This window comes from Manacus vitellinus, unplaced genomic scaffold (genome assembly GCF_001715985.3).
Source record: "Manacus vitellinus isolate BGI_N305 unplaced genomic scaffold, ASM171598v3 scaffold_31_pilon, whole genome shotgun sequence".
Lineage (NCBI taxonomy): Eukaryota > Metazoa > Chordata > Aves > Passeriformes > Pipridae > Manacus > Manacus vitellinus.
The window spans coordinates 3867690-3892269 of record NW_021940379.1 but is presented as its reverse complement, the minus strand read 5'-3'; the positions used below and the strand labels follow the sequence as shown (position 1 = coordinate 3892269).

At 48.2% G+C, this 24580-nt stretch overlaps 2 protein-coding genes across 4 annotated transcripts; one reads left to right on the top strand and one right to left on the bottom strand.

Annotated features, from left to right (window-relative positions):
- The first annotated feature begins 472 nt into the window (after window positions 1–472).
- RILPL1 (Rab interacting lysosomal protein like 1) lies at window positions 473–22486 on the top strand. 3 transcript variants are annotated; one of them, XM_018076272.2, is made up of 8 exons: window positions 473–896; window positions 4111–4261; window positions 9249–9367; window positions 10530–10757; window positions 13254–13426; window positions 13951–14043; window positions 17239–17326; window positions 19714–19822. In XM_018076272.2, exons 1-8 carry the CDS (start codon window positions 609–611, stop codon window positions 19717–19719), a joined length of 1146 nt encoding a protein of 381 aa, XP_017931761.2. In that variant the 5' UTR covers window positions 473–608; the 3' UTR covers window positions 19720–19822. The 3 variants fall into 3 exon arrangements, with proteins under 3 accessions (XP_017931761.2, XP_017931763.2, XP_017931760.2); XM_018076274.2 differs by lacking the exon at window positions 17239–17326 and adding an exon at window positions 16346–16421 and having other exon boundaries at window positions 19714–19794; XM_018076271.2 differs by lacking the exon at window positions 17239–17326 and having other exon boundaries at window positions 19714–22486.
- On the bottom strand, window positions 22178–24035 carry SNRNP35 (small nuclear ribonucleoprotein U11/U12 subunit 35). Its single transcript, XM_008926649.3, has one exon. It carries the CDS (start codon window positions 24006–24008, stop codon window positions 23211–23213), a length of 798 nt encoding a protein of 265 aa, XP_008924897.1. The 5' UTR covers window positions 24009–24035; the 3' UTR covers window positions 22178–23210.
- Window positions 24036–24580: the final 545 nt, after the last annotated feature.

Here is a 24580-nt window from a genome sequence, read left to right as displayed (position 1 = left end):
CGGCGCGTCCCTACCCATGCTGCGAACCCGCCCCAGCGCTGGGCACCCGTGTGGGACCCCCCAGCACGGGCGGGTTTGAGCTCTGCCCCCCCAAACCCGCGGTTCTCCTGCCCGGCACCACGAGCCCTCCCGGCGCTGCCGCCGCTCGGCACAAGGACGGATGCTCCTCGCTTGGCGATGCTCCTCTCCCCGGGGAAAGCAAAGCCCCGCGGATCAGGGACTACCACGGCTCCTCATCGCGGCGGTCGGCAGGGTGGAGCCGCGGGCAAAACGCCGGGACAACGCGGGGTACGGGAACACAGCGGGGGGTACCGGGGCAGCGGGAGGATCGGGGACCATCGCGCCGGGACCGGGACAGATTGCGCGGGGCCGCCCCCGGCCCGCCCCGAGCCCGGGCATTGGCCGTGGGGCGGCAGGTGCGGGGACGACGCGCCCGCCTCCCGCCGCCGCTCCCCCAGCGCCGCCCGCCAAGTTTAAAACATCCCCCGGCCGAGGCCGCCCCGGAAAGTTCGGCGGACGTCCGGGGAGGCTGCTGCCAGGGGGCCCGTCCGCCCCGCCCGGAGCGCCCCCGCCGCCGCCTATGCGGGAGCCCGCGGGGCCGGGGAGCCATGGAACGGGCGGCGGCGGGGCTGGAGAAGAACGCGGCGGAGCTGACGGTCATGGACGTGTACGACATCGCCTCGGCCGTGGGGCAGGAGTTTGAGCGGGTCATCGACCAGCACGGCTGCGAGGCCATCGCCCGCCTCATGCCCAAGGTGGTGCGGGTGCTGGAGATCCTGGAGGTGCTCGTGAGCCGCAACCACATCAACCCCGAGATGGAGGAGCTGCGCCTGGAGCTCGACCGCCTGCGCCTCGAGAGGATGGACCGCATCGAGAAGGAGCGGAAGCACCAGAAGGTGCGGGCGGGGGTCGCGGGGACGCGGCGGGGCAGCGCTGCCCCCGCAGAACGCAGCCGGTCCGGGGGAGCCTCCCCCGCCCGCCCAAACCCCCCACGCAGCCGCCGGGAAAACAAAGAGGGAGCCGGGATGCCGGGGGGAGCGGGCGGGGCACGGCCCGGGCGGGCCGATGCTGCCTTAGCGTCGCTGAGGGTTTGGGCGTGTTGTTGTTTTGTGTTTCCTTCCCTCCTGGAAGTTTCCTCCCTCCTTCCCATTCTCCTCCTCCTCCCCAGCATTTCCTTCCCCTTGTGTCTCCCCGATTAGGATTCCTGCTCCATCCCCTGTCCTGACGAGAGGGTAGTGCTGCTTCCTGCTAGGCCAGGAAAGGTCACTGACAAGAATACACTTTCCTCTCCGGAGCTGGGAATGATTTAGCACTCTAGTTTTCCTGGCAGGCGCATTGGGTAGGCAAGTCATGGGAGAGAGATGGAGGACCAAGTGATTTCAGGGCAGTGTTAGAGCTGGAGAGTGAGGAAGAGCACTCTCCCAAATTCCTGCTCCATCCTCTGATGGCAAGATGTCCCTTGGCTTGTTCTGGGGAGGTCACGGTGTTCCCCGACCCCACTCCCATGAAAGCCCAAGGTGCAGATCATTTCCCATATCCTGTTACCCTCCTGTGGCAGGACAGCACACTCCAGTCACTGCAGTGGCAGATCCAATCTTTAAACCATCGGGATAACTGATTTAAAGGAACGGTTCTTCCGGTGACTGTGCTAAATCATCACTGCTGCCTCATGCCATTCCTGCTCCCACACATGGAATCAGAGTGAGCAGGAGACAGAATTTCTGGAAGAGAGACCCCAAACTTCAAGATTTGCCTTTAATGTAAATAAATTCAATTTTTATGTTTTTAAATGAGTAATCTAGGGGTCTTTCACTTAGCATGTGGAAAATCCAGGATAATCCCTGCAACATTTTGCAGAGGAAGTCTTAGGGCAATGTCTCTGAAAAGGATGGTGAAAGATCTTTAATGTACAAAGCCTTGATAAGCCTCCAGAGTATGAAGGAAGGAGGTCTGGAGAACAGATAAAGTGTGTTGGATATTTCCCAAATGCTGCAGAGTGAAGTGGATACTGAACTGACCCCGAGTCATTGTACAAGTTGTTCTGTGTAGATGTTTCTGAAGTTCTTGTAAGTGTTAAAAAGTTTCCTAAATGTGTCAGCTGATCTCCCTGCAGTCAAACACCTCTGCTCTGGCAGCTCCTCTGAGTCCTGAAGGGGCTCAGGGAACGTTCAGACAATCCACGTGAAACTTTGGTGGAACCGTATTTTAACAACAAAATAAAGTACAAGATACATACATGTATTTTTTAATCAACTTGATTCCCAGTGCACCAGGTCCCTGTAGAACTGTGGTGTGGCATCATCTCTGTTCCAGTGTGAGGGTTTGAAGAGTCTTTCACAGGGCAGGTGCTGATAAAGTGCAAAAAGTCAAACTGAGAAATAGTTCTGGCCCAAAAGCCTCAAAACCCCCTACCCAGACAAGCTTTTAGTGACCCTTGCAAGCATCAGTTTATGAGATTTTAGCACTTTAAGTGTAGATCTGTTTTGCCTATAAACCTGGCTTAACACCCCCTGCCTGGGGTTCCCTGAGCTGCACCAATTGTAGATTTGCCTTCTCTGGCTGGTACTTCCACTAATGAGGAGTCAGAAGTTAATCTCTGCTCCAATTCACTGGGCTCTGCAGTAACAATAAATAACAAAGTTTGCCTGGGCAAACCTTAGGATAGCTGTGTGTTTACAGTGCAGCCACACCTAAATGATACAAGTTTAGATATTTTGGGGGGTTGTGAGCATTCTGGTTTGGTTTTATCTGTATTCTCATAGCTGATGAATGTGCTGTTTTTATTGCTAAAATAGGTCACTGCGTTATTTTAGCTCCAGAGTTGTAACAGGCAGCATCACTGTAAATAGTGCAGGGGTTTGGCAATATCAGTTTCATTACAGATGTGCTTTTTTCTTAAGGTAGTTTTAAGCAAAATAGGTGATTGATGACATTTTCTTTCCCTTTTAATGGTTAAACCTGCACAGCTTACCACACCTTTATGTAACTCATTGTATCTTTGCCATACAGTGTTTTCTGCAGAAATTTTAGCAACACAGTAATAAATGCCAGGATAAAATGGCATTTGGACCCAAAAGTCACCAGGAACACGACTTCCCATTATCAGAGCATACATTCAAAGCAGAGGGCTGTCCTTTAATCTCTCAGCAGAGCTTATTTTAGCCTGGAGCTGTGCTTGGCTGGGTTGTTGTCTGAATGTGTTTTGTTGTTAGGTAGGAAAGGGGCCTGTGGATGGATGTGAGAGTCAGCAGTGACTCAGCCTGGCTCCAGGGATTTGCATGGAGCTTTCTGTTTGGAGCACATAGGTGAACACGGAGCGGGGAATGCCCCCCACTGCAGGAGTGTGAAATACAGAGAAGCTTTTGGAACAAGCAAAGCTCTAAATACAACTGTTTTCCTTGAGGACTTTATACTTTTTGTCCTAATTTGACCTTTGTGAGGATTGGTGACAGCTGCTCTTGACACGGAGCGTCCCGACAAATGGGAGCTGTTTTGCCCGGCCCCACAGCCGCTAACACAGATGCCACTCAGACATTCCAGAGGGAACCATTTGCATAGGAAGCACCACGGTTTGGGCTTGTGTTTACCACGTGGATCAGCAGCTCTGGCCTTGCTGCACTGGATCACACACGTTAATTTACACTTGTGTTTCATAACAGAAATTTAGAGCAGAGACGCTGCTGGGTCTAACCCTGACTGCCTGATCCTCACTGTGGGGTGGGTTTGGGGCATTTGGAACAGCTTTGCAGCTGCTTCCTCGGATGCAGGAGGGAACTGTTGCTTGTGTTTGGTTGTCTAACACAGCACCCCCTTAATCTCACAGCAGAACAGGGCATTAAGGAGCCATCCTCTGGGTAACTTGCACGGCACAAATGTTTGCACCAGGAATGATCTCCTTGTGTGTTTACATTCAGCATATCCCAAAAGGGCACTTGGATGATTAGTTTCCTCATGGTGGCATTAGAAAAGCGGATGTCTTCTAAGAAACTCAAAGTAGCCTTGTTTAATTGTTTTCCATAGGAATCATAGTAGGATTGTTACTGTAAATAGTCCAGTCAAAGACTTAACATGCTTTAAAATGTGAATGTGTTGTCCTGGTCTACCCTATAGGAATTAGAACTGGTGGAGGACGTCTGGAGAGGGGAAGCACAGGACCTTCTTACCCAAATTGCACAGCTGCAGGAGGAGAATAAACAGCTGATGACAAACTTGTCTCACAAAGACATTAATTTCACAGAAGAGGAATTTCAGAAGCATGAAGGCAAGTTTGACACTTCAAATTCAATACTTGCTTTGTTATAAAAAGCAATACCTTATCAAAATATTTTGACTGGATATTCTAGTGTGGTTTTTTCCCTTGTAGATTAATGCAGGTCTGGGGTTTGGAGTCTTGTTTGTTTGTTTGTTTATTTGGTTTTTTTACCTGAATAGAAAAATCTCTGAATACATGATGACACTGAAGACATGATAAGAGGCAAAGGTACGAGGGAAAGAAAAGCCTGAACAACTTTTTGTTTATCTGAGAAGCATCTCTGAAAGTAAAGTCTAGATACACTTTTTGGTCTATCACTTTTTAGTTCTCATTTTGCAAAAAACACTCTTAAGCCCTGCTTATGTTTTTTCATACAAACAGAATAATCCATTCAGTGTGTTTATTTCACACCATCATGCACAGAAACAAGTGCAACTGTTGATCCATTCAGGAGAACTGTTGGTAAATCAAGATTTCTTTGTCTGAACTGTATCAGTCCCTGTATGGAGATATTCTAGGAGAAATCACTATATTCTGCTAGAAGAGGAGACACTGGTTTTACTTGGTTTACCTGCTTTTAGGCTTCCCTCACTTTTTTGGGACTTACAGCCAATTAAAATAAGTGAAGAGATTTGTAGTCCAGGGAGTGGGTGAATCCTGAAGAGCTGAAACAACCCATTTGAGGGCACCTTCCTTGCAGCAGAAGGAAGTACAAGACATACCTGCAAGTGCAGCAACTGAAAAAATTGCCAGGCTCAGCTCCCACCTACAGCTCAGCCAACAGCTCTTTCCCAGGAGCAGAGGAACAGATTCCCATTTGCTCCACTGTTCCCAGCACAGAATTCGAGATCCCAAGTCCATTCCATGATGTCCTGGGTGTGAGTGCAAAGTGACAGGCCAGTCTGAAAACAGAGCACCCAGCTGAGCCACTGCAGCTCTCCAGTAAAGCTTTAGGAACAAAGGGATATCCTTTTCCAGACACCAGAGGCTGGGATTAAGTGGAGCTTTGCTGTAGGAGGATGGCAGTGTCCCACACTGTGGAAGCTGCACTTGCTGTCACCCCGAGGCTGAGCACTGCACTGCTCACCTGCCCTGGGGAGAGCATAATGAAACATTCAAAAAGCAAAAATTGTTAAACCTCTCAAGATGACCACTTTTGAAAACCAAATGCAGTGCTTTCAATTTAGGAGTCAGTGAGTGGCAAAGAAGCAGCTCAGCATCAGGCTTTTAAACTCCCGTTTAAAATTCAGAATGGCAGCAGTGAGTCATGGGCCATGGAGACTGACATCTTGTTATAAAGAACCAGCTTCCCCTTTGTTTTCTTTTCTTTTTTTTTTTTTTTTTCTTTTTCCCTTCCAGGGGCTATCTAGCTCACTGCAGCTCATGTGCTTGCATTTAAATATAGCCATACTCCTCACATCCAGCCAGCCAAGCAAATGCCAGACGTGCTTTTCATGTTATTTTTACTGTGTCAACTCAAGTATAACAACACAAACAAAACCCATAAACCCATTCCAGACTTCAGATTCTGGGATCACTGATATTCTTCAACCAGAATCATCAGTTTAAGTCAAATCACATTCATTTATATCAGCCTGATCTTATTATTGGGATCTATTATAACAAACCCAACTGGTTTGCTTTTAGAAAATGTTGTCATTAATGAGCAGGGATAGATTTGTCTCAAATGACTTGTTTGGATAGTGTCAGCAAGCAGTCCTGCTGCTCTTTTGCAGTCTCCATCCTGTGATCTGATGCATGGGGAGTTTAGAGAGGCAGGTTTTCAAGCTGAATACTGTGTTAGCTGGGCTAACTCTGCCCAGACTCCAGTGCTCCCACCTCAGCGTCGTTTAGTATTGTGCTCATGTCTCCCCTCAGCACTGGCCCCAGGGATCAGCAGCTCCTGCTTACTCACCACACATTTTTCTGGCACAGGCAACAGAGGCCACTGATTTGGGTGTGCATGATCCAAACAGTCTGAGCAGAGCAGGGTTCCTGTGAAAGGACCTGTGGCACAACACAAACCACACAGGAGGGGTTAAAGATGACTCTGTAACAGCCATTAATGCGACTCCTCCCAAGCTCAAGCTGGGCACTGCCTGATGGTGCTGACTGAGTGGAATATCCCAGGAAAATGCCACAAGCAAACTTGATCCAAGTGTGTCAGACAGGACGAGCAGGCTGTGTGTCAGTGCAGCAGGGAGCTGCTGTCTCAGCCTGGCTGTGGTCGGGGACAGGCAGCAGTTGTGTGACCCTCCTGTGCTGCAGAACCTACAATTCCCTTCAAAAGTGGAGCTGAACTTGTTCCAAGTATTCAGGTGGTGGTACAGTGTGCCACAAGCCCTGCCTGGCACTTTGGCCTGTCGTGAGAGATGTGTGAACACAACACTAAACAGATCCCTAAGCATAAAGGATGGGGTTTTTTTCCTTTTTTTTTTTCCACCCAGTTTCTTCTCTTTTTTCCTTTGGTGTTCCCCTCCTGGCTGCTTTCCTTTCTCCTGCTGGAACAATCCACAGGAAGCTGCTCATAGGATGTGCCTGGGGAAGCTGGCTGGGTGTGCCATTTAAGATCTTGCAGTTATTAGAATTTGAATCATTTAGAGATAATTATTTTACATTTAGGGCATTTAGTGATTTCCCTCTCCTCCTTCCCAGTGCCTGAGGAAATGGAAGGAGATGTGACTGTTTCACAAATGCTTCCCACCTTTCCTTTCCCCTCCTCTTGAAATAAAAATCATAGCAATTTGTGCACACAGTTGAAGTTTTTTAGGTTCACCAAGTGTTAGGGAGAAAAATGAGCCCAGTGGGAGGAAAAGTAGTCAGCACTGAAATGGTACTTTATTCTTTAAATAGCACCTGCTATCTAGAGATCTCAAAGCACCTCACAAGTTCTTATGAATAGAGCTGCACTCACTAGTCCTGCCTCCTTCTGGGTGAAACCACCAGTCTAAAGTGTCACTGCAGTTCCTCTACTTCAAGGCAAAGTTTGGGGATTTTTTTGGTTTTAAATAGAGCTGATGTTTCAGGCCCCAGGCCTGAGAGTAGCAGCACTGGGTGGATCTGGGAACCTGCAGTGAGTTTTGGGGACACAGTGATGTGCCAGACCTGTGTGTGACAGGAGAGTTAAATAGCAGGATGTCCTTGTCCTCCCTGGTGGGTATGAGCTGGTACCACAGCAGAGAATCAAAATTACCCTTCAAAGAACTAGAACCCAGAGCACAGGGATGATAAGGACCATGGTCCAGAAATAGAGCAGGAAAATGCACCACAGAATTAAAAGAGATGAGAATGTAACACTAGAATGAGAACACCATGTCACTGACTGTTCTTGTCTGGGGTTTGACAGGAACATGCCCTGAGAACCAAATTCCCAGCCAGCCATGACCACCAGTCCTTTTCCCAGCAGGGCAGTTCCCTGTTCTCTGCAGTTCCACAGCCTGGTCCTTTGGCAGTGAGGAATCAGAGCTGCTGTATCCTCTGTTTCCCTGGTACACACAAGAGCCCACAGCTGCTGCAGGAGAGCACAGCCACCAGTTACTCCCTCTCTGAGGTTTGTCCTGCCCTGCTGTGTTATCCATCAGCTCTCACTGTAGCTGACCTGTGAGCTGGAGTTCCTACAGGCATGCAGCCAAATTCTTTTACGGACCAACTCTGAATTTCTCTGATGAGGGAAGAACAAAACCAGAAAGTCTGAGCTGATGTTAGAAAGTAGAGACCTGCCTGGCTGCATGCATTTGATGCACAAAGAGCATATTTCTGATGTGGGAACTGCTTTACTATATTAAAAAGGAAGAGGCTTTCCAGCCACCCCAGAGTGGAGAGTGAATTATCACCAGCCACAGTTCATAAATGGAAGAAGATGAGGACCTACATAATAAAATACTTTGCCAAAGGTAACAGAATTAGCAGCAGCCCCTGGATTTGAGTTCCTGCTTGGGCTGGGCTTTGGCCAGAGCAGACAGACACTGCCCTGGTCACAGGGTTTCATCTTCCAAGGATGTTGTGCAGCGTGACTTTATGTGATAATTTAGGACTGTCAGACCACACGTCTCTGTGCCACTGTCAGGGAAGGCCAGAGCAGGGGATTCATCATCTCACCAAGTTAAATCCTCTGCTCTGTGTCTGCCCCAAGAGCCCATCACTGCAGTGCCAGATCCCAGTTATCTCCATAATGGCACATGGAATAATGCTTCCTGTTTTGTGGTTTCTGACAATTCCTAATGATTCACTGGTCAGATTTCAGGTTAATCTAACCCTTTATTTACTTTCAGACAGGATAAGTGTTGGATTCTTGGCAATGTTCAGAACATCTTTCACTAGTGAAATCCCATGTAGTATTTTTCTCTCGAGTACAGTTATTCTAAAAATGAATCATTACACAATAGGATGGTGGCAAAACATGAGAATAAAATATGTGAGCATAATTCAGATTAAAGTTCTGTTCTGGGTTCAAGGGGGGTACCCTCTGAAGGTCCTGCTTTCACCCAACACAACACTGAGTTTCAACAAAAAAATCATTCTAGTCCAGTGCTCCTCAGCTGATTTAGATCCAGACACTATCCACGACAGTGACTGTTGTTTACATCTTGCTGAGGATCCAGACCATCTTTTTTACAATTTTCACAAGGCCTTGGCCAGCTGATTCCACGGATTTTCACACAGATAACTAAGCTCCCTGAGGCATAATGTGAACATTGATGTAAAACTACTGAGGCAGCAACATGCAGCAGTGCCACTTCACTGTTACAAATGTTTCTGAGGACTGTCAGTTCTTTTTTTAAGGAGTTTCTGTGCAGTGGCTTTATGGAGTGAATTGTGTTATCTGTGTTCTCTGTTACCCTTGAAGTAACCTTTAAAGCATCTTCCAGCTGCTCTGTAATTTTACCAGCAGGCAACTGCCAGAGTCTTTACCTAAATATCTCTCACTGCTATTGTTCTCAGCCTCAGCAGCTTCTAAATGTCCTTGGTTTGTTTTCTGTGTTTGTTTTTTAACCAGGGATGTCAGAGAGAGAGCGGCAAGTCATGAAGAAACTGAAGGAAGTGGTTGATAAACAGAGGGATGAAATCAGGGCAAAGGACCGGGAACTCGGACTTAAAAATGAGGATGTAGAGGCTGTAAGTGGCTCTTGGCCTTCCTATTTCTCTTCTTTCTCACCCATGCTTCCATAGCCTGGTTTCAAGTTCGAAGTTAATGTAAAAGTATAAGCAATGCCAGATTCTTAGTCCTGCAGCTGAAATGTCCAGCAGAGCTCTGCAGTGCCCAGGATGGTCAGGCAGGACAGGCTGCAGGGCACACACACCACTGTGTCCTGGGCCAGACACTTGGCATGGGAACAGGGCAGGTAATTTTCTCTGGCTGCTTGAATGTCTCTCAGCTTTGGCAGTGCAAACTCAGCACCCTGTGCCTCACCCAGGGATCCCTGCTGTGGGTGAGTGGGCTGCTGTCTATTTTGCATATTCTGTCTGCAGAGGTGGCAGCAGGGGCTCCACACACACATTCCCACTGCAGGGATGCTGTGTGGATTACCTCTGCATGGGAAGGGGCTGAGGAAAGGGAGGAAAGGGCCTGAGCTCAGCCCAGGTCACTGCTGCCATCAGTGACCTTCTGTTCCAGGTTTAGTCTCAGATGAATCACAGACTCCACGATGACTCTGGGATCACATGACATCTTGGCACTTTCTGTGTCAGGAGGAATGACCTCCTTACCCATATTTTGCTTCCCATCCTCACACTGCCTCATCTCCCTAGGCCATGGGACTTTTCTGCCCTAGTGAGGGCCAGGCCTAGGTGATCTCTGCTCTGCCCAAGTGCCTCCTGCAGGTGCTGCAGCCCTTGGAACTGGGGCTGTCCATACACACCCAGCAGGTCACATCCTGCCCTGGGAGGGCCCCAGAGATCAAAGCAAGGGACTTGTCACCTGAATACTAGGGATTCCTCTACCTTGTTTCTTCTACTCTGGGTTAAGATTTGATCCAGAATTCCATAAGCCACCCTATCCTTCAACCTGGCTTTTTTTGAAACTATAAGAAGTGATGGATTTGCTTTTAGCTGGAGAATTCCCTGTCCTGTGGGAAAAATGCCTCTTTCCTCTAGAAACCAATTAAATTTGGGTGACTGAAACTGTAGCAGGTAATTAGATATTAACAAACTAATCTGGAGCTGAGGAGAATCTTCCAGATTAAATCCAACCCACTATTTCTCTAACGTGATGTTTGGGACTTGGCCACCACAGCTGATGGCTGAGGGGACACTGACCTCTTGCACTGATGTTTTACAGCTTCAGCAGCAACAGAACAGGTTAATGAAGATTAACCACGACCTGCGGCACCGGATCACGGTGGTGGAGGCTCAGGGGAAGGCCCTGATCGAGCAGAAGGTGGAGTTGGAAGCATATCTGCAAACCAAGGAGCAGGAGATGGGCAGCCTGAGGGCAGAGCTGGGGAAGCTCCGAGAGAAACTGCAGGGTGGGGACAGCCAGGAGAGCCAGAATGGGGAGGAAGTGAAGGTAAGGGGCACTTTAAATCACTTTTAAACCGGCTTTTAAAAAGCTTTGGACTCCATACAAAGTACCTCTTTGGATAAAGATAAATGGGATTGATACACACCAGAGGCAGTGGTGGGACTTGAGGACAGCACTTTGTGTTCAGGTGTGACATGAGTGATGTCACTCACTGCACTGTGCAGGAAAGGCCCTGTCAGGGTGGATGATGATCCAGTGGAACAAACCCCTCTTTCCTAAAGGAGGGAACCAGTCCTGCAGAAGGCAGAGTGGCAGCACAAGTCAGCAGTGAGGGAACAGCTCTCCACTTAGACTTGGCTACTCATCCTACATCCTTTGGGTCACACACTAGAGAACAGAGTTTGCCAGATATCAGAACAAATCTTCGCTTCAAAAGAGAGTGTGAAACACCCACTTTACTGGTAGTGGGCAGAATATACATCAAGAAGCAGAGGCAGAGGCTGTGGGGTACCTTGGTTCCCCCTGGAATGTGAGAGCCAGCGTTGTGTTAAGATGTCTCTGCTGAATTGGCCAAGCACTGCATTAATGATGAAAAGGATTATTTCATTGCTGTTAATTCAGCCAGGACACCCAGCTTCATAAATGGGGCTGGGGAGCCCAGGCCTGGAGCCAGCAGGAGTGAAAGTGTCCTCAGTGTCTGGAGAGAAAGGATTCATTCTTCACCTCTCCCCAACTCATCAGTTCCATGGCAATGGCAACTCCTCTAATTAGAGCTGTTCCCGCTCCCTTTGCCAGGACAGTGCTCAGACAGGAATTGCAGTGGCAAGCAGAAAGCTGGAATAGCTGCATGTTCCTGAATGGACATTGCTTGTTGGCTTCAGTCAAGGACATTTGTGTTGGCTACAGGCTGCTCAGTCTCTGCTGATTTGAGCAAAATCTAGCAAAAATAGCTTATTTGGGGAATGGTGTGGGGCAAATATACAACCAAAACAAAACACATCAGCTCAGACCATAACCTAGGGAGTGAAGAGGAGGAAAAGCGTTTGGGTAAAGCTCTTGTTAGGTTGCATCAATCTTTATTCCCTGTAGTCTGTGCAAAGGAATGTGTTGGGATGAAACAGTGCCCAAGTGAGCATCTCTCCACTGCCTCATCCCTGCAGGACAGGGACTGCAGTCCTGCTCTGGGAATTCCCATTGCACCAACCTGAGCCAGGTTCCACCTGAAACCACAGATAAGCAGATGGCAAAACTGATTCACAAACACAACCTTAAAAGAGGGTGGGGTCAGGCTTAAAAAAATGGACTGTTTAGGAATTTCAGTCCTTAGCTCCTCAAATTTCCAGCTTGTATCCCACACAGGAGCTTGGAGACTCTGATCTCTGCATCCTGCAAGGAGGGCTGGTGGCTGACCTGGCAGCTCTGATTTCCTGTGCTGGCCTCTATCAGTCCTTGCAAAAAGCAGCACATTTCAAATGGACTTTGCTACATTTCAAATGCACTTCTGTGGAACAGAGTGTCCTGCATTTATCTGTATTGTTATAAATCCTGCAGCATTTCTAATCTAAAGGCTTGGAGCTGCTCTTCAGCATCTCAGTTCCAAGCACCCTTGTCATTAACTGGTCCTCAGCTCTCTGTGCAGCCACTGAGTGGAACAACAGCAGAGGACCTGACTGATGGTGTCCTGTGTGCTGTGCTTACACAGACCACGTTTTCACAAGCAGTTTGTGCCACAGAGTTCTGAGCAAGTGCTAGAGGGGACAGGAAGCAGCCCCAGAGGCCTGGGAATCCAGACATGTGCCTAGAGAGCAAGGGCTGGCTTGTTGGGAACCCCAGAAACTCAGTGGTGGGACAAAATTCCTTCAAGCTCCCAGTGAACTCTTCTTAGAGGACAAGAAGAGACAAGGGTACAGGTGTATAACCCCCTCATCTGCAGCTTTCTTCCACTTTGTATCCAGATCTGGTGCTAACACCATTCCTGCTTTTTAAATGAAGGCATTAGAGGCATATAAACTTAAACCTCCACATGATATGTTTACATCCAAAGGAGCCATCTCTTTGAGGGAGGAGCTGGAAGGAACTGTATGACCTTTGCTATGGTTTGGTTTTTTTTCAGTGTTTATGTAAAAGGCTGATGTTTGATTTACCTCATTTGTTAAAAGAATGAATTCTTAAAACTGGCTTGTTTATCAAGCATTGGACATTTTCAGTGGACTTTCTGGCAGGAATTTCTCCACAGAAAAACTTTATCACCTCTAAGGTGGCTCAGATTGGACTCTGTGTCCAGGCCTGCCCATCTCACCTGTCCCATGTGCCCAGGGAAAAACAAAGGGATCAGATCCCTGAGCTGTTCTTGCTGAAAGTCTTTAACATGAAAAACAAATTCCTGCTACACTTTTTTTCCTTCTTCCAATTTCTGTGTTTCCCTTGAGTGAGGATTTAATAGGGCTGAAAGGAAGAGGCTGGGAATATTCTGATAAATACTTCAGACTCCTCCAACCTGCACTCACATGATGAATTTAAAGCCCATGTTTCACTCCCCAGGCAGAACCAAACAATGATGACTGTCTGTCAGAGTCAGAAAAGATGGCACTGGACTTAAAAGATCCGAATCGGCCGAGGTTCACCTTGCAGGAGCTCCGGGATGTCCTTCACGAGAGGAATGAATTGAAATCCAGAGTGTTTTTACTTCAAGAGGAGCTTTTATATTACAAAAGGTAGGTCAGATCCCCTCTCCTGTTGCATGAAATGCACAGGGGAGCCATAGGGCAGGTCTGGAAACAATAAATGTGCTCTGAAATAGTGTCCAACAAGCTCTAGTTTCTGCAAAGGCTTAGGTAGTGATTGCAGGGATATGGCTTTGGTTTGGTCCTGGTACCTCAAATTTGGGAAAAACCATGTCCTTCCCTAAGTCTCAGGTTTTCCCTGAACCTTAGAAAGATTACAAACATTTAATCCTTTTGAACTTCAAATATGAGGATAAGAGTGGGTCTATAATGAAAATAATAGATGTTTTATTCAATCCATTCCTCTTCTCCCTCTCTTCGTGACAATGGGAAGAAAATATTGAACAAAGAGCCAGTTCTAGATGCTGTTCCTTTTTGAAGAGAAAAATCTTCAGTTGAATGAGTTTTGAACAGATCCTTTTGCATTCCTTCATCCCCTGTACCACCTCAGATTGAATTGTAGACCTTAAAGTGGCTTGGAAGGAGAACATTAATTATCTTTTCTTTCTTTCAAGTGAGGAAATGGAAGAAGAAACTAGACCTCCTCAACCTCCCCCCATAATTCAGTCAAAACCCTCAACTCAACCTGAATCTGGAATCAAACGGCTGTAAGTAGCATATTTTCTATGGATACTGGGTATAGTCTGCAAATACTGAATGCTTCTTATGGGTAGGACAATTTTAAAGACTTTAAAAATTAAGATAACCACATTCCTACTGTATATGGGAGAGACATTGAAGGAGCACTTGGCTTTGGCCAAAACTTGTGCCTGGATCTGGGACAACTTTCAGTCTGGGATTATATTTCCCTGTGACCTCACTGTGCCCATTTCCCTGTTGATCAAAGCCTTTAGACCCTGAATTGCATTGTGGGAGCAGCACAAAAACCTTCTGTTTGCTGAGCAAATTCACTGCTGGAGAGGATTTATAAAAAAACCCCACCTTCTTTTGATGTGTTTCATGTTGCTGTCTGAAACCAAAGCTCCCTGCCAGAGGTGTGCAGTTACCAGTGCATCACTCCATTAGGAAATCACAGGGTTAACCAATCCATTTGTCTGTGGAAACTCCCTCCTGTACATTTATTTATTCCAGATTAAGTCTTCCACCCTTATAGGAAACAACTCTTTGAATTTTTGTGCCACGGAAGCTTAACTTTTTTAACAGCATAAATGATTTTGGAACAGGCATTTGATTCCACATAAGAAGCTCTTCCATCCTGTCCCCAGTCCTTGTTCAGTAACACCAGCAGCCCTGTGAGAATAAATTCCATTGGAAGATCTGGACTGACCCAAAACACCATGAAGTCAGGAGGGCACTGTGGATTATTTTCAGTAGACTCCAACTTCTGCCTGTGCTCAGAGAACCCTTCCTCTCACATGACTGGGAAATACTCTTTGAGTTTGGACTTCAGTTTTCATTCTGCAACTGTGATGGTATAAAAATAGTAACTTTGTGACACAAGATCTCCACTGTAAAGCTTCTCTTTCCTTTTACATTTATTTTAGTACTTTTTAAAGCTGGGAATGGCTGGTTTCAGCTCATGCAGTTTGTGTTTGATTTGAAATGCTGCCTTTGATGAAGCAAAGGCAGCATAAAAACGTAAATAGAGGCTGTAAGACAGAGCCCATGTTGGTGAGGAATTAGCTTTGACTCTGCCTAAGTTGAAATGACTTCTTTTAGCTGTCATGCTCTCTGCTCTCTCTCTCTCTTTAGCCATCATATTAAATAAGGGAAGAGAAAACTGTCTACCTGAGTAATCTGAAGGGTGATAGTAGTTTTCATGTTTGTCTTATTCTTGCAGCCTGTCTGGACAGGATTTGTCTGGTGTGGGTTTATTTTCTTCCCTCTCCCCTCTCTGTGTGTTGTCAACAGTGCCCTTGTTAGATGGGCTTTAAAAAGACAGGAAATGTCACTGTTGGGAAAAGCAAAGAACCCAAATTTAGCATCTCTCCTGTCTGTCCTCTCCTATCCTGTCCTGTCTGAACCCCTCCTGCCCCACTGCAGTCCCTGCCTGCTGTGAGGTGTCCAGAGCTCCCTTCTCCCTCTCCCACCAGGTTACCTATGGATGCCTGGGGAACAAACACACTGGCACAGAAACTCTCTGCACCTAAAGTTGTGATGAAAACTTGGAGTGCTGCTGTCTTTGTGCAGAGTGCCTTCACAGAGCAAAGTGGGGTTGTTTTTCCCTCTGTTTCAGACTTTTCTTCCTGATTAAAGCTGAAGTACAAACACAGGAGGCCCTGTTGGTCCTCTCACGGGAAGTTTTATCCTTACCTGTGCAATGTGCCCTTTTTCCCTTCACCACACAGTGTCTGAGGGAAGGAGCCACGTGTAAATGCAGCCTGTGCCATCCAGGATGTGCTCAGGTGATTCTCTGTAAAGAAAGGAAACCACAAGTTACAGAAATCAGCATTTTTTCTGTGTTGGCTCGTTTGGGGCAAACTCTGAGTTCTATCTCCAAGTGACTTCTACATTTGTCTCTCCCCCATCACATGACAGTTTTAATGAAATAATGTAACCAGGAGGCTTTACTGAGGAGGAAAAGTCCAAGGCTTAAAAATGCTCCCTCTGTTTGGAGCAGAAAACACCCTTTTGTTTTCCCCTTAAGGCTACGTGCTTGTCTGTCACTGATGTCATGCCTCAAACAGCCAGGAGTTTTCTCCGTATTCTCATACCCTGCAAAAGCTGTTGTGTGTGTATGTGTGTGTGTGTGTGTCAGTTTTGCAGCTCAGGATGTGCCACGTGGCATAAAAATAGAAATCCTGGCTGCTGCCAATGATCCAATGGTGTTTGCTTGTTTGGTTTTGGTTTTAACCTCAGAATAGGAGTTAGGGATTGTTGGGGAGAGCTGCTTTTGGTCACAAGTGAAATGTCTCTCGTGATTTCAACCTAATCTTTAATTGACATTAGTCCACAGTTCAAAAAATTATTTGGCACAAGGGAGAACCTGTGAGGAGAATCCTTAGGAAGGCAGAGGGTGTTGCAGGTACGGTGGAGGTGTGTTGGCAGGGGGGTGTGGGGCTGGCTGGGCACAGAGCTCTCAGCTCTCTCAGCCTCTCAGCTGCATGGATTGTCTAATGCTCAGTAAGTGCTGAACCCTCACAAAGAGCCAGTCTTGCTGTGAGCAGCTCCCCAGTGTCCCTGCCAGGGCAGTTGCAGGGTCTCCCTTCAGCATCCAGTGCCTGCAGTTGGCATCTTCCTGCATGTGAAGCAGTGCAGGTTCCTTTGGAACAGACACACAGGCCCTTTAACCACCGGGATTCTCAGGGGGTTATTTCAACATTTCACCTGCAATGTTGGTTTTTAACTTGAAACTATCAACTGTAATTTCTGTAAACTCTTTTAACTGTGATGCTGGTCCTCTAACCCTGTTTTCCTGCCAACACCCAGTAGTCACAGCAGAGTTTTGTATTCCTTAACATGCACCTTCATCCTCCATTTCATTGTGTCTGTGCCTGTTTGTCTCTTGGGAAACGAAACGTGCACTCTGCTCTGCATTGCTGGAGGTGGTAACACCCTGATGGAATCCAAGCCAGGTTGCAGGCTGCCTCACACCAGAAAAGTGGTATCTTTTAAAAATCCAAAAGCAATTGGAACTGTTACCATGGCTGGTTTTTCTAAAGGAGAGTTTTCCCTGAGGAAGAGCTGTCTTGGGTGATGCAGATCCGCCTCTCCCTGTCACGTGTCCTGTGTTGTAATTCCAAGTAACCCTGTGTATCATGTTTGCCTTTTCTTTTTAATGGAATGCTTTTCTTTCCCTTGCTCCAGTCTCACCTCTTCTGTGTCTGTACTTTCCTGACCAGGATCTTTACAGCCATAATGCCCATGGTAGCAGCTGGATTGATTCCAGACGATCCCACATTGCAGCCCATAAGAAGACTTGTGTCCCTTGTAGGAATTTTTTTTAAAATGCTTGGTACTGTGGTTTCCTCCTGCATGACCCCCTGTTAACACTCACTGCTGGTTGCATTCTCCTGGCTGCCTGTGGGATCCCAGAGGATCCAAGTGCCCATCAGAATGACCAGTCAGTCCTCGACTCATCACAGTCCCCAACTCATCCTCAGTATTGACATTTTATCCCCTTTTGCCTTAATGTTACCATGCTAAACCAACCAGTATTCCTTGGAAAAGTGGTGCAATATGCAGTTTTAACCAGCATCTGTTAATTCTGCTTCCTAAGCGTGGCTACTCCCAGATCTCACCAATGCCTTTTAAGAAACTCATTGCTAATGATTTGTTACAGTTAGTTGGAGTTACAGAATGGAGGGGCTGATTTCTACATTAATTTCCAGTGTTAATTACAGGCTGTTGCTTCCATGTCTTTCTATCTATGCCCTGTATATTTTGTCTTCAATTATGTATTTTGGTATAGAGTGTACACTCCATAACCCATTCTATCACCTAATTCTTGGCTCTCCCTGGAAGATGTACTGAGAATTGTTAATGCAAAGTCTCTTTGCCTTAGAACTGCTGCTTTAGTGATCTTTATATTTACAGCAGTACCCCAGTATTCAAATTCCCTTCCTCTCCACACAGACAGGCTTTTCCCAAACATCCTCCATGAGAATTTTCTAGGCATAAACACAATTGTCATTGTTTCAGGAGGAATTTAAAAAGCTGAACCCTTTAGGGATCCTACAAACATATTTTTCTCTTGCTTAATTTCATGATAAAGTGAAAAATTGCTGAACTCTGACATTTAAGACTTGCTGCATAAACACAGCAGTCCTTTGTGTGGCCTTCCAGACAGTGACCCTGCCCAGGAGCACACGTGTTCAGCACAAAGCCTTGGTCACTAAAAGCTTCTTCTATCAGCTGGAAGTGGCTCTGGCCCTGAAAAGACATTCCATATGTGTGTGAATTCATGGGCTCCTGGGATGGAGGTGGTAGAAAAGTATGAGGTTAATTAAGTGCCACAGACTTCCTTCACTATTAAGGCTGCACATTTGAAGCCAGGAAATGCAAAAGTTCGGGTCCTGCTGGCAACATTAATTGTCTGGCATTGCACTTGTGTGGTGTTTTGTATCACTTTCTTGTCAGCAAATAATTCTTCCTAACATTCTCAATAATTATCATCACGCTTACCTGCACATACTACAGGGTATTTTTCAGGAAAGCTGCCTTAAACCTCACCCGACACAAATCCAGCCTCCTGTGTGACTGGAGACATGGAAGGCAGAATTCCCTGGTCTGCACAAGGCAGCTGGGATGGTTGGGATCGTGGTGCTGAGAGGGATGGAAGAGAGAGTGGGAGGAGGGAGAACACTGAGGATGGTGGGGCATGAACTCAGGCTCAGGTTTATGCCCTGACCAATATTCCACCACCTGCCAAAGCTGAGTTTATATTTGCACAGTCCCTGCCTGTGGAAGCCTTTAGGAGTTCCTGGCCTGGATCACTGTACCTGTGTTACACTTGGTACAGTGCAGCCAAAACAATCTTTGCCCCCTGAAAGCAAAAGGATGCTCAGCCAAGTCAGTCCTTCGGGAGCTGGAACCACAACTTTTGCATTTCTCAGCAGACCCAAACACTGCACTAACACCCCTTGTGCTGAACTCACAGCAAACATTGACTTTGCCTAATCAAGTAACTTCATCCCATAAAAATAAAACAATACTAAGGATTTTCCCAACTGTATTTTCTGCTGGCAGTTTGTTGTTGTATGAAGTGGCTGTTGGTTCATGTACGTCATTCTCTGAGAGCACCAGGCCGTGGGACAGGGAATGACGTGCACACTCAGGTGCATTTCTTTAGCCTTCATCCTGCAAACCCTTGTGCACATTGGTGCCCTTATTCCTTTATTTTTGCAGGAATCAAGTCTATGTATCAAAATCTGTGCACTGGGAAAAAAAATGTGAAGACTTATTTTCTTATGAATAAGATCCTTTGACACTCTTCAAAAAATTTCTATACACAAATACACAGATTTAATGCAAAGATACCACTTTACTTATGCCAAGGAACTAACCTGTACCGTGTTGCTTCGTTACCTGAGGGCTGGGGAGGGGGGATGTACATCTGAATGGTACCTGCACCTTGTAGAGTCAACAGCATTTAGAGCTTATCTGAAGCTTCCTCAGCCAAACTGCTCGAGACTGCAATGACTCCACTCCTAACAACATCCTGACTGCGCTCCTGCAGGCTGCTCTGCCTTGAGTTTGTGCAGATGCAACAGATTTTTTTTGCTCTGTGGTTGGTTATGTATCTGGGGGGGGTGTTGGAAGCATTTTCAGGATGGTAACCAGTCTCCTTTTTTTTCTTTCCCCTCCCCTGCTGGAAGGTTTAGTTTCTTCTCTCGCGACAAGAAACGTTTGCAGGCGTCGCAGAAAAATGTCCACTTCCAGGGAACTTTTGGAGAGTGGTCAAATTCAAGTAGGGATGACTCCTACATGGAACAAGGCCAGGAAGCCCTGCAGCACCTGTGACTGAAGCCCTGAGGTGTCCTGTTTGCTGCAGTAGATCCGACAGAGTCGTGACAAGAAGCTCCTGTAAAGCACCGCGGCAGCTCGTCACTGGTTTTGCCTCGCACACCTCGGGGTTGTTCCAGACCCTCCCAAAGGGATCCCTCGCTGTTCACTTGGGGACTGTTTGCTGCAAACAGAGCCCAAGCTTTGTAGTAACAGTTGCTGCCACCCTGGGACGTGGAAGCTTCTAGATGACTTGTTTTGTGCTGAATAACAAGTCCACGGTCTTGTTCTTGCGTTAACTACAGTAACACAAGCTTCTTTAAACCAAAAAAGGACCCGTGCCATTATTAGAAGTTTGTTTGCAGTGTACAGTATCTAGTACAGGGCAAAGACTCTTCCACCCTGTTTGTTAACACTATTGGTTGTTTGCTTTTTATTTCTGTGAGAATTTTTTCAAGAGGGACACGACAGCTGGACACCCTCCGTGGCAGCCCAGAGCTCTGCTGTGTCCTGTCAGTGCCGCTGGCATCGGCATCCTGCGGAGGAACCCCTTGGAAACCCACCTGGCACAGTGAGAAACTGGAGTAGCCTTGAGAGGGACAGTGAGTGTACATTTCCCTTGTGCTTATAGTGCCTAAAGCATGAAGAACCCTTGTATGAGGTGAGCGTGCCTTGTGTTTTGCCATTTCTGCAGTATTAATGGAATACAAATTGCTTACAGGGAGGAATCCTAACTCTTGGATTTTTTCCTTCTTACTGGGGACTTCCCCCCAGAGTAGCAGGCAGCTGCTGGAAAGGAATTAGAGCTTTCCCACAGAGAGGTTTTTAATTAAGTCACACTCCATTTTCCTGTCTAGGTAAAACTGCCCAACTTGAGAGGGACACACGTCCTCAGCTGGCTGACATGAGCTGTTAAACTGACCTAGAGATGGCCCCAACTGCAAACTAAACACTAAACTCTGGGAGCAGAGGAATGAATTCTGTGTGCAGGCTGCTCCCCTGGTGTTGGCTCATGTCTGGGCAGCCCGTGTTACTGGGCTTAACTTGCCAGCCCAGCCCAACTGCCAGGGGCTGGGATTTAATCTGCTCTGCAGTCGGACTGTGAGAGCCCGGGTCTGACCGAGGTCAGACTTACAACACTAAAACCCCACAGAGCATAACTGCTGTGTCCAGCCCATGTCAGAGCATCCCCCCTGCACCACACACTCCACAGGCACCCCCTGGGTGGGAGAGGGAGAAGACAGAGGTGAGGGGTCTCTGTGTTCTGGAAGGTCTGTGCTGGGGCACCACTGCTGCTGAGGAGCATCTGGTGGTGGCAGGGCCAGGGGCAGCTCCTGCTCGTGCAGCTCAGTGCCAGGGGCTGGAGCTCTTGGTACCACACCCCCAGCAGCTCCACCTGCTCTGTAAAGAGCCTCCTCTCAGGAGTGGCACTAAGGATAGGAAATACTGCTCAGGCTGGAGTAAAGCTCCAACTGCTCCGGGTACTGAGTGCAGGAGGAACTGTTGAAGGACTCCTAGATGGGTTTAGTGCAGGGTAGTTGTTTTTATTACAGGATGATCCAAGACTGGATTCTTTGATGTGTGTGAGCACAGCAAACGGTTCTCAGCCTGTCTGTAGTGAAAGCCTGACAGGGAACTGTTCCCTCTGTGCTGCTCTGCTCCTGGCTGCAACTGCTTCATTCCAAACACAAATCTTCCATATGTTCTAGGTAGGGAAAGTGTTTACTGTGTCCCCCTGGTGCTCCTGCAGCTCGGGGCAGGGGGGACATGTGGCCTTACATGAGACACCTGCATTAGACACAGTGATGGCAGTGGCCGATGCGGGAATTGGGCAGATGAGCTTTTGCCCGGTTGTGTTTTGGTAACACCCGTGAAACAGCAGCACTTCCCCCACTGAGTCAAAAGCAATCCTTAAATGGGGGGAGTGTCTTAATTTAATGAGACTTAAGTTGCCAAGATCTGGATTCACTTCCAGATATGAGAAAACCAGAAGTTGTCCAGTTCCATCCAGCTGTTGAATTGTGAGTGACCCCGTGGAGTCTCTGCTGGGCGCAGTTCAGTTGTGTGGCACATCCGGAAGGGATGCAGTGAGCAGAAACAATGCCAGAGTAAGCACATCCCTTTGGAAATGAGCTCAGAGCAATGAGCTGGGATAATGGAACTGCACAGACTGAGCCTAAGCCTGTGCTCCTGGTGCAGTAAAGCCCGGCCCAGAGCCGGGGGCACCACTGTCAGGCCAGATCTGCAGCAACATCAAAGCACAGCACTAAGCAGGACAAGCTTCCCCCACTCATCTCTGTAGCCCATTACCTCAAAAACCTCATTAGTTCCTCCTGACCTGCTGCCATTAACCACTCGTTGTCATGTTGGAAGTGCTGAGTTCACAAGTGCCATCGGGAAGGATGGCCCAGAGGGAAGCATTTGTAAAGATTTTAGATCTGTCATGTGTTGGTCCTCTGTATTCAAGGAACATCTGCTTTTAGAAAAGGGGCCAGGATGGTGGCAGGTGAGGGGTGTCACAGTCCTGCCTGCCAAGTGCAGGATCAGACATTTTATGGGTTGGTTTATTTTATTTTTTTTTTTGGTTGGACAGTAAATCATTTTAACAGTTTAATAAATATTTCTGAAAAACACGTATTTCTGCAACAGTTGTGTCCTTTTTTTTTTTTCCTGTGGAAGGTTAATACCATCTCTTCTTGGGGATGCAGCCTGTGGATCTGTCTGTGTACAGCTCTTCATGGAAATACAGCGTCAAACTGGGCAAGGTTTAGGACAGGGCCATTCAAAGGCTTACAAAATATAGTTTAAAATATGTTATCTATCTGGCTTATGATGACAAAGAACATGACAGAGCCCTTTCTAGAAAGCACTGTAAGCTCCCCAACAGGAGATGTGTGTCTGTACATACATATCCTGGCTCTGAAAAAGGTGCTTGACATCTGTTTTCCCCAAATCAGCAGCAAACCCACTTTCCAGAATGGATTTAAACCCTGTGCAGGCAGGACTTCACTGGCAGAAAGGAGAGAACAGAGTGGGTGCAGCTGCAACATTTACCCATGACACTGTCCCTCAGTGAACATCCATGGATTCATCAGGAACATGAGGCATTTTCTGACCTGTTTACTGCTCTGTGGTGCACATTCCTCGTGTACAAAGGAGTCACGTCCTCCCATGACATACAAAATGGATTGGTCACATGCTTCTCTCCACCTGGCAGACCTAATTAAGGACACAGCACCACTGAAGGTCCTACCTGTCCCAGCATCTTCAAGAAAATGAAGTCACTTTCCTTCAGTTCTGTTTTGGGGCCCATTTTTCAGAAGCTTTAGTTTGTTCCTGTATTTCCAATAATTGAGTGCTTCATGGTCACCTATCTGTACTTATCATCATCTCTTTGCTTCTTGGGCTCTCTCTCCCTGCTTCGGTCTCTATCCCTGTCCTTCCTGTCTCTGTCCTTCCTGTCCCTCCCTCTGCTCCGCTCCTCTCTGGAGTCCCTCTCTCTCTCACTGTCGCCCCAAGCCCACGACCGCTCCCTTTCTCCCCAGCGCTTGTCCCTGCTCCTCTCCTGGTCCCGGTCCCTCGTTCTCCAGTCCCTCGTTCCCTCACGAGACCAGTTTCTTTTCTCCGTTGATCCTTCTCCATAGAAATCATTTTTCACATTCGGCAAATTGATGGGCTTTCGGAAAGGTCTGTCCCGTCCTCCGAACCGCAGCTGCCCGGATTCTTTTTTGCCTCCAAAGCCACCTCCAAGCCTCCGGGGAATCCATCCTTTGAGGGTCCTTTCCAGCTCAAAGTCTACAAAGATCTCGTGCTGGTCGATGACCAACCTGTTGGCGTCTCTGTGGGCCTTCAGGAGCGCACGCTCCTCCTTGTACTCAATGAAGGCATAACCCTTGGAAAATCCCGTGACCAGGTCCCGAACCAGACGGATCTTCCTGATGTCTCCATACCGGGAAAAGACCTCCTTTAACTTCTCCTCTGTGGTCTGAAGGTTGAGCCTCGCCACGAAGAGGGTGAGGTGAGGATCTCCTGTGACTCCCTTGTTGGGCACGTACCGCGCCAGCATCGCCCGCCAGATGGCCCGGTCGTGGGGCTCCTCATCCGTGCCGTCGATGCTGCCGGCCTTGAGCGGGTCGTACTCCTTCGCTATGGGGGCCCAGTCAGCCATGGCCTGCTGGGGGAAACACACGTCGCACAGGCTCACAGGAGCAGGCACGGGCTGTGCAAGGAGCGCTCCCAGCCCCGATGTACTGTGCCTTCATTCAAAAATCCCCCAAAGTGAGATAAACGCAAATAAAGCGGCCGCGTGGCTGTTGTCTGGGTTCCCCTCGCGGGGCAGGGCCGTGCCGGGAGCCGGAGCCGCCCCGGCCGTGGGAGCCCGCGGCCTGGCCCGGCCCGTTCCCCGCCCGAGGAGGCCCTCAGACCGTTCCCGCCGCCGCCTCTCCCCTCCCCTCCTGTCCCGGTCCTTCGGGCCGCGGCAGCCGCGCCGCTCCGCCGGGCTCCATTTCAGCCCCTTCCCCGCTCCCGCCCGGCCGGAGCCCTCCGTCCCCCCCCAGCCCCGCTCCCGGAGGGCTGCGGAACCGGGCGGTGCCGGCTCCCGGGCTGACCGAGGCCCCCCGTCTCTTACCGGCAGCGGCGGCGGCGGCTGCTCCTCAGGGGAAGGCAGGGCAGGGAAGCGCGGCCGGGCCGCGGCCACGGGCCCGCCGGGGCAGGAGGGCCGCTCCGCCCGCGCCAGCGCCG